The sequence below is a fragment of the Setaria italica genome, chromosome II (genome assembly GCF_000263155.2).
Source record: "Setaria italica strain Yugu1 chromosome II, Setaria_italica_v2.0, whole genome shotgun sequence".
Taxonomy (NCBI): domain Eukaryota; kingdom Viridiplantae; phylum Streptophyta; class Magnoliopsida; order Poales; family Poaceae; genus Setaria; species Setaria italica.
The window spans coordinates 10588127-10606242 of NC_028451.1; the positions used below are offsets into that span (position 1 = coordinate 10588127).

The 18116-nt window shown below is 42.0% G+C and overlaps 2 protein-coding genes across 2 annotated transcripts; one reads left to right on the plus strand and one right to left on the minus strand.

The window, feature by feature from the left end:
* LOC101775600 (indole-3-glycerol phosphate synthase) lies at nt 1-3707 on the minus strand. Its single transcript, XM_012843833.2, has 9 exons — nt 3228-3707; nt 2655-3071; nt 2427-2501; nt 2292-2336; nt 2015-2179; nt 1483-1561; nt 1293-1372; nt 757-825; nt 1-394 (listed from the first exon to the last, which is right to left on the minus strand). Exons 1-9 carry the CDS (start codon nt 3387-3389, stop codon nt 311-313), a joined length of 1176 nt encoding a protein of 391 aa, XP_012699287.1. The 5' UTR covers nt 3390-3707; the 3' UTR covers nt 1-310.
* A 5743-nt stretch (nt 3708-9450) lies between these two features.
* LOC101776410 (DEAD-box ATP-dependent RNA helicase 5) lies at nt 9451-18097 on the plus strand. Its single transcript, XM_004955951.3, has 12 exons — nt 9451-9973; nt 10565-10689; nt 11256-11363; nt 11642-11722; nt 12770-12848; nt 13676-13761; nt 13846-13970; nt 14919-14987; nt 15076-15169; nt 16006-16170; nt 16252-16344; nt 17667-18097. Exons 1-12 carry the CDS (start codon nt 9547-9549, stop codon nt 17757-17759), a joined length of 1545 nt encoding a protein of 514 aa, XP_004956008.1. The 5' UTR covers nt 9451-9546; the 3' UTR covers nt 17760-18097.
* The last annotated feature ends 19 nt before the right edge of the window (nt 18098-18116 follow it).

The following is an 18116-nucleotide window of genomic DNA, read 5'->3' on the forward strand; positions in this document are numbered from 1 at the left end:
TTTTAAATGTTTGGAAATTTCTCTCAATTTAATATTTCAATTTTTTGGAATATTGCATATGCTGTCTGCTGTGCCAGCAATCTGCCTTCAACAAACGATAAAGAAATCCTATGGCATGGCATCACTAAAACGAAAATTCGTCATACGCAATCTGCACTGATATTCCAATACATGCACTGCACAAAATAGTAGTGATGCGCTTGTTCATGGTTAGTCTTGTGCAATCTTTACTCTTGGAAGCCTTCACTTCTCAGCCAATGATTGATGAATTGCTACATACAACAATTAGCTAGAGCACAAGGGAACAAGATTAGTGTAAGAGCTCCTTCCCAAACAGCCCAGCGATTGCTCGGCCAGGATCTTCCTGCGTCAGTAGGGATTCTCCTACCAAAACCTGACAACATGAGTAACAACAAATCAATGTCTGTACATATCACCCTAGCCCCTAGGTTAAAAAAAAATAAAAGATTTTTTCTCTGATTAAGATCAAAGTATATGCTCGGTATTGCTATGACAAAGTTAATCCAGTCTATGCTTTAAAGGAAAAAAAACAATGCTTTTCAAACGTATTAGTTGCCTGAATAGAATTATTTGTACTAACAAATGAATAAAATGAAGGCCTTTATGTGGAAAAACACCAAATGCATTCAGTTCTCATCAAAAAGTTATAAACAGTATTCATATGTTCAAATATGAAAATCATTTTTACATTAAACTATAATTTTGTAGCAAAACTGGATGCCTTAGAAAACTTACAGCTGAAACACCAGCATTCTGAACATATGCTACGTCATCTGGCGTGAACAACCCGGACTCGCTCACAACCTGTAGAAACACGTTCATTGAAATTTAATATTTATAAGCCCATTTTGAGAAATTTCTATTTTGGAATTAGACAACACATGCTAAGTGCTAGTAGGAAGAAACTATCCAGTGAACTGGTTTTCTTTTGAATGGCCAAATCAACAATACTGCAAGTCAATGCACAAGAAGTGGATAAAATGCAGTTGTCTCACTTTATTCTGGTTCCCATATCTAGTACAATGTTGGCATCAGGAACAAATTAAATGGCATGGTAAAATAAGGTATTGAGATAAAAAAAAATTCTGTTGCGATTAGGATCATGGATTTTTTATGTAACTTTCTGTTGTGATTAGTGGATCACTTTCTAGATTTTGTATCAACAATGACAGCATCACAACAATGACTGGAAAAAAATTATCCATTGAAACAACTGTTATGTCAAGCTGGGATTACAAAGTTTTTTTATATGAAAAGCCAGACCAACCTACCATTATTTTCTTCTTCGTAATGATGTCACCACGTTTCTCTAACAACATGTTTGTGTTCGTAGTGTCGACTTCAAATGTCCCTGCAACATAAATAAAATTTCAGCTTACCGGATCGACAGGGGATAGCTGCACCCACAAACAAATTTAGCTCGATGTAACTTTTGTTATGCAAGAACTGACGGAGACATACCTAGACTGCGATTGTTGATGCCAATAAGTTGAACACCATCTATCTTCAGTACGCGATCCAACTCCCTCACATCATGAACCTAAAATACAATTTATGTTTAGTAATTCCTCAAAAGAAAAGGTTAACTCCTTTAGTACGGCAAAAGGAGTGGTGAATTACAACTTGTATGAGATGGTGAATTACACTTATGTATGTAAGCTAACATTTCAATAATAAAAATTTGCGTGTTAGAAAATTCAATAATCAAGCTAGACTGTTTTGCAACATTAGTATGGTAGAATTTACTATGACAGGAAAGAACTAGTAGTACAATCGATTTATAGTAAATTACGACATACAAGAATGGACATATCAATTCTAGTAAATTGACTACATTGTTGTCTGAAACCACACACACACACACACATATATATATATATATATATATATATATATATATATATATATATATATATATATATATATATATAAAAGCTTAAAAGGAGTTAGTTTACAAGGATACCCCACAGATAAGAAGCTTGTGACCACTAACCTCAACAAGAGCTGTCATGCCGAGACTCCTGCAAACACGAAGCATGTACTTGATGTCAAGGTCCGGCAGCACGGCGGCAATCAGGAGAATCGCATCGGCACCTTTCGAACGCGCATAGTAGATTTGCCAGATGTCAATGATAAAATCCTTGCAGAGAAGAGGGCACTGCATGGGCACAACAACCATATCCACAAAGGCAAATTAAGTCAAAGTCAAGAGAGACAGAAGAAAATATTTCAATTCTTGAGACAATGCAAGCATGTTTGCATCGACTTACATTCACACCAGAATTGCGTATGGTCTCCAGATTCTCAAAGCTCCCCTAGAGGAACGTATATGCACAGGGTCAGAAAATGTCAGAGCTGTAACAAAGAAATTTCATCAGTTGAAGAACAAGAAGCAAATGCCTTACCAGGAAGTGCTTCTCGTCAGTCAGGATGCTCAAGCAGGCCGCGCCGTTCTTCTCGTAGGCTTGCGCGATCTCGACCTGTCAAGAATTTTGCAGAATCGCATTGGTCACTCACACACACACTGTCAATCTTCGATTCAGAGATGGCAAGCAAGCTGCAGGGCGCAATGTTCCGCCCAGCAGCTATATCCAAATCCAAGAAAGAAGTCTCATCCTCTGAGTACAACTAACCGGGTTGAAGTGGTCCCTGAGGAGTCCCCTGGTGGGCGACGCCTTCTTGACCTCGGCGACGAGCGCGGGGAGCCCTCCGTTGCGGCGGCGCGCGGCGCCGAGGGCCGCGGCGAAGTCCCTGGACGGTGGCGCGCGCTGCGCGGACTCGGCCACCCTGTGGAGCGGCGCCCGGGCCTTCCGCTGCGAGACCTCGACCTCCTTGTCCCAGACGACCTGCTCGAGGACGTCCCGAGGGACGGCCCTGTCGGCGCCGACGCCCTCGGACGGGTAGCTCGGGCGGCAGCGGCGGCGGACCCGGATGCCCTGCGCGGCGGCGATGGCGTTGACGGACTTGCCGCTCTCCCACTGCACCACCTCCGCAGAGTTGAACATCTCGGCGTCGTCCAGCGCCAGCAGCAGCGCCGCCGCCGGCGAGCCCTGCACGTGCCATGCATCGATCAAATAAATAAATAAATAAAAGCACGCTACAGATAGAGACATTACCAAAGAAAGAGCACTCCGTCCGTCCGAGACGAGAGGACTACTACGAGGGAGGAACTGAAGAGGGATATGGTTGGTGGTCCGGCAAAGCACCTGCTTGGTGGCGGCGGCGCTGCGGCAGCGGACGACGCGCGCGGCGGCGTCGGTGGTGCGGAGGACGGCGGGCCGAGAGGACGACGAGAGCGGCGTCGACAAGACAGTGGTGGCGGCCCTGCTGCTGGCGACCGAGGCGGCGGCGAGGATGGGGGACTCCATCGTCGGCGGCGTGAGGAGGACTGAGCAGCCCGCCGGAGATGGAACGAGCACCAAGAGTGGCGACAGGTGCTCAGCTCGCTCCGGTTTTGTTGCCCCCCTGGCTGCGCCGTGGGATGCATTTATAGGCGCCCTCAGTTCCTGCCGTGCGGATTTTAATTAATCTCCGTTATTGCCTGCTGCTATGCTATCCTCCAGGCTCCAGCGATGGAGCCCGGAGCCGATCGAGCTGCGTGTCGAAATAATCTTCTCCTCGCCTACCGGAACCAAATCGCCTCGCCGATTCTCATATCATTCTCTCATCCCATCTCACCATATCGCATCCCTTCCGATCCGATCCGATCCGATCCCATCCGATACTGCATGCACGCAGCAGCTAGCGCATTGCCTGTCCGTCGCATCGCACCCACGGGCTGGATATACTGTGGCGTTGTTGGTTGTTGCGCTCAGAAGTAAACAAAGCACCACGTGGTTCGTCTCCTTGTCCCCGCACAGCGCGGGCCGGGCGCCGCGCCGCAGCCCACGCTCCCACCAGCTCACCACCACAGATCTCACACATGCAGCGCTGCCACCGGCTTCTTTATTCTAAGCTTCCACAGCCAACAAATAAAGGAAATAAAATCTGCAAGTGTGTGTACAACATGCACGGCGATGCCTTGCCTTGTCATGTCCCAATTATTTACGTGCCACGAGTAACTTGCTTCACAATTTTCAATTTCAGCGACAAGTCTAGGCCAAGCAAATAGAGTAAAAGAAGCTGGATAGGTTGAGGAGCACGCTTCAGACAGCGGCCAAAGAACACGATGCGGACGCATTTTTTTTTTACACTAGAATGAGCAAATAAGACCAACAAAATCGAAATTGGATACCGTGATTAATTAAAGTAATGACGCATATAATCACTCCATCCATGTTACTCTCGAAACGTCTCCTTCGCAGCGCAATGCTCAAACAGTGGCGTGATATGCCCACATGAATTAATAGCCCCCTGTGTTTTCGGACTGCATGACTACCGCTAGTCACCATCATGACGTCGATTTAGAAACACGTATCTGACACCTGGAAGAAACAAATCGCAATGACTTACGAATACCAATGTATTTACCGTATATGAATCCTTCATGTATGTCACACGATCATTATTTACGGTGCCAAATGCCACGAGGCTTCAGTTTTCCTCCGCTCGTTAATGGTTAGGATATAAAGTGAGGTAATATGAAATGGAAAATATGTCCTAATGAGGAGGACAAGATCACAAGATAAATCTGGATTTCATGTGGGTGCATACCTGTCACACTTGGTGTTTCAACCATCAAAGATGGTTAAGAAAAGTTAAAGGCAAATTATGGGGAAAAAGAGAAGAAATTGGCTAAAAGTCAAATTCGAGTCAAATTTGATCGAAATTTGAATTTTGAATTCTAAATTCAGAAAAATTTGGCAAAAATATGAAATGGAAGCTTGAGAGTGTTTAGAACTTTGGGGAATCAAGATTGGAGACAAAACCTAGTCCTAAACATCTCAAGGAAGGCAAAGGAAAAATCAAAACAAGAGTGTACTGTTCACTGTCCGAAAATGGAATTTTCAGAAAACAGTACAAGTATCCATTTTGGAAATTGATTTCTGCTAAATTTTCCAAATAAGTGGACCAAGGCAACTATACAGTATTGAAGTATAGACTTTGGACAAGTATACTAGGGTGTTGTTGATCAGGAACCACAAAGAAAACAAATTTAATTTAGGACTTAAAGTTGGTACTTTGCCATTTTCGGCTGAGTCACTGAAACTGCCATTTTTCTTTAAGTCTGAAAACAGTGATAAATAGCTAAGTTTGGAGCAAAATTCAGAAGGATGTAGTGTAAAAGGTATAGGTGTTTATGAGCAAAATGGAACCCCTGATGGTTATAGAACATAAATGGTTAATGATTGGGCTAAGGAGAATGGATTTGGGCCACTGAAAATAATTCCAAAGATGGGCAAATGACCATGATCAGGTGACTGTCGAACTGAATAAGGTGTTCAAAAGGATTCAGTTAACTGAGGGAAAAAAATTCAAAATTGACCACATTTGGATGATTATCTCGAGCAAGAGCCAAAATAAAATTTGAAGAGCTTGAGTCCAACTTTGCTTAAGAGGTTTGTGGACCGTCGGATTGAAAATCGGCCGCAGGGAAGGTCTGAACATTCTGATGAAAGAAAGAAAAGGGGGAAAGGAAATCAGAAAGGGCGGGACGTGTCGCCGCCGGCGTCCTTGCTCGCTGTCCAGCTCGATGCCTAGGGCCACCGCTTCACCACGCAAGTCTATGGCTAGGCCACGGTGTCATCCATGCGCACGGTGAAACTTCGAATAACTACCGCTCCCGCCGCCGTGTTTACGTGTCACCTTTTACCGCCGCCCGTGAATCCTCTGTCAAGCCGCCGCCGCCGAGCAAAATTCCTCCACCACAACGCAGCTCCCGTCGATTCCTTCTGTCCACGCCTCCACTCACACCCTACCAACAACCCTAGCAGCCTGTTGCCCAGCTTCTCCGCCGGCGTGCCCTTAACCGCCGTCGTTTCCGTCCGCCACCGCCGCACCTCCTGCTCACGGTGAGCTTTATCTTGCTGTTGTTTTCTTTACTTGTGGTCAGTCGTAGGTAAGTTCTTGGGGTACTAGGAAGCTTTAGAGGTAGTCGAAAGGGCGAGTTGCGCCGCCGTCGTGCTTGGCCACGGCCGGCCGTTAGCCTCGCCGCCTGCCGCCGTGGAGAGGATGGCTCCGGCCACCTCCCGGGGAGCTACCGCCGCGCACAGGTGCGCTAGGGCATAGGGATGCTTCCCCGACCTAGCCCCGTCGCCGGTGGGGCGCCGGCCAGCGAGCCATGCCGCCCCCTGCCGCGCTCGGGTTTTGGCGCGAGAAAGAAGAAGGAGTTGGCGTCGGCAGGCCTGCGCGTCAGAAGAACAGGGGAAGGAAGAAGGGCGGCCGAGCGATGGTGTTAGGTGGACCGGGAGTCCAGTAGGCCCAAGTGCCGGTGTGGGCGGCCGATAAAGGAAAGAGGCCGGGGGCCTGTAGGGTCCAGCAGGCCGTGGGCCGGTTGGGCAGGCCGGAAGTTGCGTGAAAGAAAGAAAGGAAGGAGTTGGGTCGTTGGGCCGAATCAAGAAAAGGAAAGGAGGAGAGGAGAAGAAAACGGCCCAGTGAGCCCAGCAGAGGAGAAAAGGGCCGACGGGTAGAAGGAATAGGAGAAGAGGTGGGTCCGACCTGCGGGCCCAGTGCAAGAGAGAGGGGGTAGGGAGAGGGTGCGTGGCAAAAGTAGGCCGGGGTTTTTCGGGAAAAATTTAGATTTTCTTTATAGAATAATAGATTAAATCCGAATATCACCTTTTAAATCACAGAAATTTCTAGGGGTGTCCAAAATTAGTGAAACCAATTTTGTTAGGATTGTTTTGTTTTCCTTTATGCATTAAAATTTTTATACCCTAGGAAAAATAATTAAAATTTAAGTATTTGTTTAATGCCTTTTCTTTAAGGTATTTAAATAAATACTTAATCATTGTTAAATGCATAAAATATGGAATAACATTTTCATAATCACAAATTATTGTTAACTCATAGGAAATTAGGTTTCAAGACTAGAAAATAATTATAACATTTTCTAAAAATAAAAGAAAAGGCCTAAGGTAAGGTTAGTAAAGGAAATAAAAATGGTGGGTTAATCTTTTGGGTTTTTGTGTGTTGGGTTGCAACTTTATCATGGTAAATTGTACAGTCACTTGTAGGCTTGCAACTTTACCATGAAGGAAAGTTGTATAGTCTTGTATTCAAAAAGTTGCATCACTAACCCATGCATATGCTTTATCATAGACACTGAAGCAGCGGAAGAGGATTTCTTGGAATTATCAGAAGGATCTCCGGAGTTTGAAGAAATTGTTGAGTTGATCCCCTGCGAAGCCAATCCGTCGAGCAGTGCTAATATTTTTATAGAACAAGGCAAGCCCCGGTGCATTATACCTAATTATTTTGGAATTATTATTTCATGTGTCCAATTATCGGTTATTTTCTATATAAATGCACTAAGTCTAGGAGTTGATTGAAACCCATTTTTGTGCATTATCGTACCTTGTTTTAAGGACATCTTTGCCACTTGTTCAAATATTTAGTAAGTAACCCAAGTCTAGAAATGCTTAGTTGCCTAAGTAACTTGTTTACCGAACCTTAATGAAAAATGTTGGGTCATACATGCTAATCATGGAAGGATAACTTGGAAGTTGAAAGGCGGACAGAAGCTAAGGATGTAGTTCTGTCTGCTAGATTAATTTGGTTAAGGCCCGATCGTTGTCTTAACCTTTGATCAAGTGAATGACACCTGATTACTTACTGGGTATGGGACCAGTAAAGCCCGGAGTGAATGACACCTGATTACTTACTGAGTATGGGATCAGTAAAGCCCGGTAGGTTAGTAAACTCTCTAATCGGGAATATTTCGTACCCGTGCTTGACGTGCTGGAGATTGGCAGGGGCGTAGCCTGAAACTCACATGGAGATCAGGCCAGACGTGGGGTCCCATGTGGGGGTGCATCCCTGGGTCCGGGTAGTCTTATTCCCAATCCTTGGGTTTACTAATCGAAAGGTCGTTACGTACGATCTGGACAGTCGTACGTAACTGGTGATCAGAGTACTATCCTGCAGGATGTAATTTTGATTTGGATCGCCGCAATTCTCGGTAATGAATGCACTTGATCACCGTTGAGCATCGTAGTATAATTTCATGAATGCAATATCTTTCCACTAATGATTTGGTGTATAACTTAATGCCTTGTTTGCTTGCAAAATATTCATTTTTGTCATCATTTAGAATGGTTAGGTAATAACATAATTGGAATAAAAGATAAAGCTAAGGACGCACTTTTAGTAAGCTCTTTGGCAAAAAGTGTGTCAGCCAGTACACCAAAAAGTCATCATGTAGTTCCAGAAAAAGCTATTATATTGGTTAGTCGGGTAAGCCTTGTTGAGTACCTCGTACTCAGGGTTATCCCTTGTGGTTGTTTTCAGAGGCACCGCAGGAGTCCGCCGAGGAGGAAGTCCCGAAAACTTAGGGTATTGTTAGAGTCTCGCAATACCCTCAGAAGGAAACTTAAATGCTCATCTCCCACCTAAACCAGTTTATGTTTAAATGCTAGAATCTCTCTCTGACCTGCACTGTTAAGTTTATTTCAAACTATGTTATGTAATAACTCGTACCTCATGTATGTATGTAAAAATGTAATATTTGTTGATGCTTTCCCATCGTGGAAACAATCCTGGTGTATGGCTATGAGATGTGACGTGGATCGTTCGAGGAGTCCTAGGGACACTCGACGGACGACCGGACTTATACTGTTTTAAGTGCGTTTCGGATAATTACTGTTCCGACAGCGATTAGGCGCATTTAATCCGGTCTAAGTTGGGCGGTTCCGCCACAATACCTTTTTTTAAAGAAAAAATGGCAAAAAAGATGCAAAAATAGTTTTTCAACGTCACTTATTTTTTCATCTATCATTTTACTAAAAGATGCAAAATCAGTTTTTAACATATTACTCACTCCTTTCATTTTTCATCTATCAACTTATTTATTAGAAATTTAGAATGTAAAAGCCTTTAAGTTTCAACTTCCAACGGCCCAAATATGAGATTCAAATTTATATTTTTAAGGCATGGTTTTAAAGCTTCTTATTTGTGTAAGATTGTAACCCGAATATAAAAAAAGTCCAATAGCAGGAGACTTATGTTTTGTATATCTGTCAGTCAAATTATATTCCACGTCAAGAAAAACAAATTTTCGTTCAAGAAAGAACATTGCAGGCTTATTAAAATGTTTTAAAAGTTGATCTAACCAATTTAATTTGAATCTGATGATAAAAAATGACTTACGAATAAGCAGGTCTTAAGTGACGTTATAAAAAAAACCGAACACGTGGTCAGGATAAAATCGAATGGAGGAAGATATTTGCTGGTGCTTGGGCACCTGGGGGCTTCGGCTACGAAATTACAGGATCGTGAAATGGACGGCCAAGATCCACCGACCCGTGCCTCGGCTCCCCTCTAAAACCCTAGAAACTGACCTTCCCGTCCCCCTTCCCGCCGTCCTCGCCTTCCACACTTTCCCGCCGGCCGCCGCCCCTCACAACCGCCACCTCCCCCACCGCCGCCATGGGCCGCAAGCTTTCCGCCGATCAAGCGGAGGCCGAATTACCCAGGAGCAGCAAAAAGGAGAAGAAGAGCAAGAAGGACAAGAAGCGGAAGCTCGCGGCCGAGGCCGAGGCCGAGGCCGAGGCGGCGGCGGCGGCGGCGGTTGAGGAGGTCGCGAAGAGCGGCAAGAAGAAGAAGCGGGCGGAGGATGGACCCGGCGGAGGAGGAGGGGAGGCGGAGAACGGCGCCGAGAAGGCCGTGGCCGTGACCGGGAAGGGCTCCGAGGACACCAAGTACGCGCCGCTGCGGTCGTTCTCCGCCGCCGAGCTGCCGTCCCAGGTGCTCGACTGCTGCAAGGAGTTCGCGCGGCCGTCGCCCATCCAGGCGCACGCTTGGCCGTTCCTCCTCGACGGCCGCGACTTCATAGGCATCGCCGCCACCGGATCCGGTACATCAAAAACGTTCAACACTAGTTGCTTCTATTGTTATAAAAAAATGTGCGTCTTGTGAATTGCAATCATGAAACATATGCAGCAGATGAAGTTCAACACTAGTTGGCAACATGTTCGCTATACTATATGATCCTGTGCTGATTAGAACCAGGAAGAAGACAAATGCATAACTTCTGAAATGCATAAAAAAGGTGTACAAGGCACTGAATATTACGTATGATCTTGAACTTCAAACTAGGACAGCCCAATGTCCACCGTACTACATATTACTAAAGCTAACAAAATAGACACCTAGGTGTGCACCCAAAATGTTCATTTGGTCTCAAAATTGAGTACTGCTATGCCAAAAAAGAAATGCTTAGGCTCTTAGCACGAGGCCATTAGGGAAGAACCCATGTGTGCAGACGACAGTTCCAAGTGTCAAAATGATTTAGTTTGTATAGGTTACAAAACGAAGAAAAGCAAACACTAGTACACTTCATGTTATTTTGGATTAGAAGTGAATTAGAAGAGGTTATTCCTTTCCATTTGGTTATTCCTTTCCAAATTTCTGATGAACTTGTTGCTTTGCGTCATTCGGGAGCCAGGGAAGACGATTGCCTTTGGTGTGCCGGCACTTATGCATATCAGGCAGAAGGTAGGGGGGAAAACAGGGAAGAAGGCTGTGCCGCGGTGCCTCGTGCTGTCGCCGACGAGAGAGCTCGCTCAGCAGGTAACCCGTAACCAAGTGAATGCGATCCACAACTTTCCTTCTTAATTATGTACTCGAACAGGGTATGCAAATTTTAGGTAAAAATTTGCTGGTTGATTTCTGTGGCGTTAAATAAGTTACTTTAGGTTCAGTTGACATACATACTTCTGCATTGTCTTACCCAAGAAGTTGTATCGTTATTCAAGCTTCAAATTTATTGAAATGATGAGTCTTTGAGTTTTTTCTTATTTGGTAATTTTTTTTCTGTAATAATCATTATTTACATTCATGTCCAGTTGTTTTTTGAGCTTCTGCTTCTCGTTGCAGTTTGTAGCCTGAATCTAATGGATATGCTGCCTTTTCAATTTCTCCAAAAAACTTCTAGTGTACATAGAAAAAAAAATCTTGGATAAGAGTGGCAAATGCTTTTACCTTTATCTACAAATGCGTATCATATCCTTTTTGGTTAGTGGGATAGTAGAACAACTTAACATATTAATTTGTAGGCTTGGTGGGGGTCTGAAAGAAACAATATGGCTGAATATTAACATGCAAAGGATGATTTACACATTTCTGTATTGTGCCAGATTGCAGATGTACTTAGTGAGGCTGGTACACCATGTGGGATAAATTCAGTTTGCCTTTATGGTGGAACTTCAAAGGGACCCCAAATAGCTGCCCTTAAATCAGGAGTGGTAAGAGAACTCTGCTTTCAGTTTTTGCTCAGCCATGGTTCACATAATTACTGAAATTGATTACATTCGGGAACTTCTGATATCACTGTATAACCAATCACTAGTGTGATACAATTTTCCCCCACCGACTCCACTTATTGAAAAATTAGAAATGCTTGTTTATTTTATAAGACATGCAACTGTGCCTTGGTCTTTTCAGTATTCCACAGTTACTTTTATGCAAAAATCCATGTTGCCTAACCCTTTATTCATTTTCTTGGGTGGTTTTGTGCTTTCAGGATATAGTCATAGGAACTCCTGGACGTATGAAAGACCTTATTGAAATGGGTGTTTGTAAGCTTAATGAGGTTTCATTTGTGGTAAGTCAGTTGTGCTATTCTTGTTGTCTATGAATTATGGTGTGGATATTATATATATTCTCTTCTGTACAAACACATGGTGTTTTAGACATCAACAGGATCACCTAGTTGCAACTTCGATCACTATGTCTTTGTTTCCTTTTTATTTGAATCCTAAAAGTCAAACTATGTGGATTGGCTGTATGAAAGCCATGTTACTAGTTTTCTAGTTAAAAGTAGTTCCATAGTATTGTATGTTTACAACTAGGCGTAATGCTAAATTGATGAAAGAAATGGTCCAATGACATCTTGAACCCAGAAGCCCTGGGAACTGGGTAGTGAAAAAACATTATGAGAGTACTTTCTGTTTCTGAGACAACTCTACAAGTACCATTTTCATGTCTAATCTAAATGTATTCAACTATTTGTAAATAAACATGCTCCGTTGGTGCTAATAATATATTAGAATAATAATTGAATTGCCTGTTACCTAGGTATGGCATTGGTTTCAGCTAACAGTGTTGCATGGTATACACTCTTAGTGTCATTTGGTGCTTCGTTTTAAATCTCAAGGAAATGACCCGATAGTTCACATAAATAGTAACAGATTTGTTGAATATGGCATTTCCCTCTGAATCTTCCTTACCCTATCCTTTTTCTTTCTGTTTTGTCTAACTGTGTAGCCTGGTACACACTCTTAGTGTCATTTGGTGCTTCATTTTAATCTCAAGGAAATCACCAATATAATTCACATACTTGGTAACAAATTAGTTGAATATGTCATTTCCCACAGTGATTGCATCCCCAATCGTCCTTACCTTATCCCTCTTCGTTCAGGGATCTGATGACCACATGATTAGGTCTAAGAACCGGTGGTTAAGATAAAAAATAGTGAAATGGATTAGCATATTTCAGGGATCAATCACTCACCTCAAATGTTTCTTGGGACTACAGCTGTGCTTATACTTTCATGGTTGTGCTTTAATGATTAATTATTGTTTTCGTTCTGTTGCTTTTGGTCTTGTATGGTGTGATAGATGTCCTTTAACACAGATTTTTCCTGCATAGGTTCTAGATGAAGCAGATAGAATGCTGGATTTGGGTTTTGAACCTGAAGTCAGGGCGATTTTGAGCCAAACATCATCTGGTTTGTATCCATTACTTACGCTTCCCTCTACCTATGCATGTGTCAGTTTTTGCTTGTGGTGGTGGGGTGTGTGTTTGTTTGTGTGTGTGGCGGGGGGGGGGGGGTGTTAGGTTTGCTAGGTTTGGGCTAGACGACAGGATACGCGACCGTCCACGGTACTGCTGGTCTTCTTGTTCTGCTATTGCTGTATGCAAAATATTTCAGATTATCAACAATTCTGCCAATAAGTTGATAGCCAGGAGATTAGGTCAGAATAGAATTTCAACAACAAAGCCCATTTCAGAATATAAAATAAACAACAAAAGAAATTCAGATTTTCTGGATTGTAAAGCTGGCAAGTACAGGTGTCACATTTTTTTTGGTCACTGTGTGCTTACTACAAAGTAGAAAACTTATTGATGATGCTATGTAATGCAACCTGAGCAACTTGGCTTTTGTGGCATGTTACATAGGAGTGCTGTTATCATAGTTATTTGAGCAGTAGCTTTTAGGGCACGCTTGGTTGCAGCGCTAGCCTTACCTGGCCTTGCTTTGCCAGGCAAGCTTTGCCTTGCTGGTGGCGGAGCAAATCCGGCTCGCTTTCCTCGGCAAGAAATAGCTTGCTTGCGCAGGCCCCAAGGCAGCAAGGCAAGCAAACCTAACTTGTTCTTAGCTCCGGTTTCTGTGCAGACAAGGCAAGGCAAGGCTAGCTCGTAGAACCAAAACACTATTATTTTATTTGCGTTGTTCATGTAAATTTATCCTTTTTATGCCTTTTCTGCTGCATCCTCGACCTCAAGCCTGTTTTTTGTATGATGCATAGCATAATGATGCTATTTCTCATGCAGTACGTCAGATGGTTATGTTTAGTGCAACTTGGCCTCTTGCTGTCCACAAGCTAGCCCAAGAGTTTATGGATCCAAATCCAATAAAGGTTATGCTTTTTTGTATGTTTTTTTTTTTTGCTTTCAAAGTACCTGATTGCTTGGGGTTGACAGTCTGTTCTTTCTCACTGCAGGTTGTTATTGGATCAGAAGATCTTGCAGCTAACCATGATGTGATGCAAATTGTTGAAGTATTGGATGATAGATCCCGAGATTCAAGATTACTTGCCTTGCTTGACAAATACCATCAAGCGCAAAGGTATGTATTAGTCAGGTTTCACTTGCTGCTGTATCTGTCTACATATGTTTCATTCCCTTAAGGCACTGATTCTGCTGGCCACAGCATCAGGGTTGGTAATAGATCATATGATTGGATACAATTTTGTTACAAATGGAGAAATTGGGGGTCTGCTTGAAACTCTAGGGTAGGTCAGGTTCCAAGATTTGTTTCTATTCAAACAAAACTAAATAAAAGTTCCGAGGAAAGAGTATTTCAAGAGGACCATAACTACTGTAGAAAGGTGTAAGTTATGAAAAAAATCTAGCATTTTGGAACAAACTTAAATAAAAGTTTCGAAGAATTTCAAGAGGACTAGAACTACTATTAGAAAAGTGTAAGTTACGAAAAGCTTCAATGTTTTGGGTGGGCACACAACTGTAGGTATTATTAACCTAGTGTTTTACAAAAGCTTACTTGATCTAATATGTTGGTCCTACTTGAACCACACCAATGGCTCACTTGCGAGGAAGTGAGGAACACACTTGGTGATTTGATTATAGCCACCAGCATAGCTACACGTACTGTGGTATTTCGAGGAACACACTCGGTTGATTATAGCCACCAGCATAGCGTAACACGTACACTTACTGTAAATGGTACTGTTCTCCTAACTAACATAGTACAATCAATGTCCTGAATCCTGATATGTTCCTTTTAAGCCACCTCATTTTTTCCATGTACTGCATCTAACATGTCAGAGCAATGCTATCGATGACGTTTCTTTTCCTTGTTTGCATGTCCAATTACAGCATTCCTCGTATGCGATATTTTGTTTTCTTACTCTACCAATATTTGCATTATTAGTGATTTATTACCACCCTCCCAGAAACATTCTTTTTGCGAATAAACAGTTTAGTGATGATCTTTTATCTTTGGAGCCTTATATTTAAAACTCATCTAAGGAAGTTTACTTGTTCTATGCAACAGCAACAGGGTTTTGGTTTTTGTGCTGTACAAGAAAGAAGCTGCACGAGTGGAAACAATGCTTCAGAGAAGGTAGCATATTTGTTTCTATCTTTCAATTTAATCTCTGCACAATGCACAATATCTCTCCATATTTCTAATTATATATGTTCTTCTGAAGGGGATGGAAGGCTGTTTCAGTCCATGGAGACAAGGCTCAGCATGATAGAACAAAAGCTTTGTCTTTATTTAAAGAAGGCAAATGCCCTTTAATGGTGTGCTTTTTCAATCACTTTAGTATACTTGATTAAGGCCTGATAGTCCAATTGTTGATATGTGTGACTTTGCTTTTTATACATGGTTTGTTGTTTTAATTTATGATCTGGACCTTCATATCTGGGACATTTTTGGTTTCTTTGCTCAACCTTGCCCACCAGACTCCAGCATTGCTAGGCAAGGTTGGGCAAGGCAAATCTTGCTAGTGGAGAACCATGCTAGGTAGGAGTGCTTTGAAGTACTAATGGGTTTCATGACTTCATGTTGCACTGTGAATTTATAGAAAAATTAGAGCAGCTAAAGGGCTCCTTCTGGATATCAATAAGTTATGCTACTCGTGGATCTTTACTATTTAGAGATAATTGTTAATGAAATCTAGGTGTTCTGATCAGTGATTCAACGTTTCAAAAAAAAAAAGATCAGTGATTCAAAACATCCAAGAAATATAGCATAAGTTGTGAATCGAATTTATAATTTGTGTACCTATTGGAAAATTAGAAACCTCTGTATATCAACACAGTGCCAGCACCCATGCGAGTTATGATGTTGCTCATATAGTAAGACCATTTTATATTTTTTTCCCTGTGACACGAGTTGAATCTGAGGTTAATGAAAACATTTTGCAAGAGTGCAAATTCTTCTAAATATGTGGCTGTCTGAAACCAGTGTGTAATGTTTGTAGTTTTCTGATTTTTCTTTGATGTACGGTTTTTCAGTATAAGACCAATTATCTTGCATTTGACATCATTCTGTCAAACCATCTCTTATTTGTTTCTGTTTCAAACAACATATGGTTTGTTCCATTTGTGTGCTCATTATTTTGTAATACATGCAGATCGCTACAGATGTTGCTTCACGTGGACTTGATATTCCTGATGTTGAAGTTGTCATTAATTATAGTTATCCTTTGACAACTGAGGATTACGTCCATAGGATAGGAAGGACTGGTCGTGCTGGCAAGAAAGGTGTTGCACATACCTTTTTCACTCAAGAGAACAAGGTACTCGATCATACCCTTTTTGCACTTAATGACATCAGTTGTTGAGGACTTGAGGTTATGTTAATTTAATTGCATTTACAGGGGCTTGCTGGTGAACTTGTGAATGTTTTGCGGGAGGCTGGTCAGGTTGTTCCTCAAGCCCTCATGAAATTTGGCACACATGTCAAGAAAAAGGTTTGTACTTAGCTTGGATTTATCATTTGAAGTTATCTTAAGTTATCTTTTGTTCACAGTCCATATTAGTCCATGTCTGATTGTTTAGGTATGGATATCTAGCAATGTCAGTACAGAAAGAAATACATTTGAAAATACACATACTCATTGAGTACATTCTCAAGAAACCACTTTGATTTGTCCGTAGCATACTAACCAAGGAAGTATTAGTTCCAAGAAAAAAATCAATGTGAAGTGGCCATTACTAAATAAATGATACAATCATATTGATCCTTCAAAGCATTTAACTAGGGTTAGGGGGTGGACACATTGCAATAACTACACTATTGATATTCTCAATGGACAGACATTGTGTTGATATTCTCGATGGACAGACATTGAATCCAGATCCTACATGTTTTGACATGGAGTACACAACTGATCTAGTTTTCTGTCATGGCAAATAGCTTTACCCAGTAAGTGGCATTTATAGATGCAGAAAAATGGCAGGAGACATCAAGCTCTATGAAGTGCTATAAATCCTATGAAATTCAAGCGTATAAGTAAACAAATCTCGAAAAAGAATTTAAGATTGAGCCATGTTCTTTGATGTGAAAAAAATGCTGAACTGTACATAATCAGTTTTGCTATACATTTCAAGTTTTTGCCAATCAATATGTCAGCTACATATATTAATGAAGTAATTAAGTACTTGATCCATCATGCAAAATCCTGGTATATTTTGTCTGAAATGACACGAGGGCTGAGTTTCCAACAATCATGGTGTATAGAAACTACAGTTTTGTGATATTATATGTAGCAAACATATTTTTCCTTTGCTTCCATCTTTTCTGGACATGAAAACATACTAGAAAGAGCCAAAGAGGTGGCAATGCATGTGGCCAATTTCTGGTTCTGAGGGCCCGGGAGTCAGGAGGGAGTGATTGACCTTTTTCAATTTGAGCCACCTAGCCACTTCCACAGTACAGCTTAAACAAACCGTGTGGGGTGGAGTACTAGGTTATTGGGGATGACTTGAGTACTAGTTTGAGTTTCCAAAACTCCAAAAGAGTTAATAGTTTCTAATGGTTTCGAACTAAATGCTTTCTTATATCCAAACACTTTCAGTCAGTCAAAATAAAGTCTCTTTTTCTAACTCTAGTATTGACTTAAAGCGCAAAAAAATTGTGTAGGAAAACTTTTAAATCCTGAGAATACTATTCGGTTCTTTGTTATTTAAGGCCCAACTCACGACATGAGAACAGAATGAACATTAAAGTAGTTTGCATGAGGGTGATTTATGATAAATGACCTTGAGTTTGTCTGCTATCATTCTTTTGCAGGAATCCAAATTATATGGCTCCCACTTCAAGGAAATCACAGCTGATGCTCCTAAAGCCACGAAGATCACATTTGGTGATTCTGATGAGGACTAAACTAACAGCACTTAATGTTTTCTTTCATCCCTGCTTAAGGAAACTTGATTTATCTTGGTTGACGATGCTATGGATATCATCGGATTAGGCATTCGGAAGCTGATTGCGGTGGATGTAATATGTGGCAGAAGGCAGCCCCAAAATATAGCTCTCATAGTATCATCCATGTTCTAGGTTAGTTTATTATGAGCAGCATTCTGCTTATGTATTTTTTGACCATCCGCATTATACTTGGTTGTATGCACAACAACTCATTGGAGAGTGGTTAAATCCGACTATTGAATAGTAAAAGTGTAGTCCTGTTCTGGTTATAGAAAAGGTAAGATGGCTTTGCAGTCTGAGTTGGCTTGCTGATGG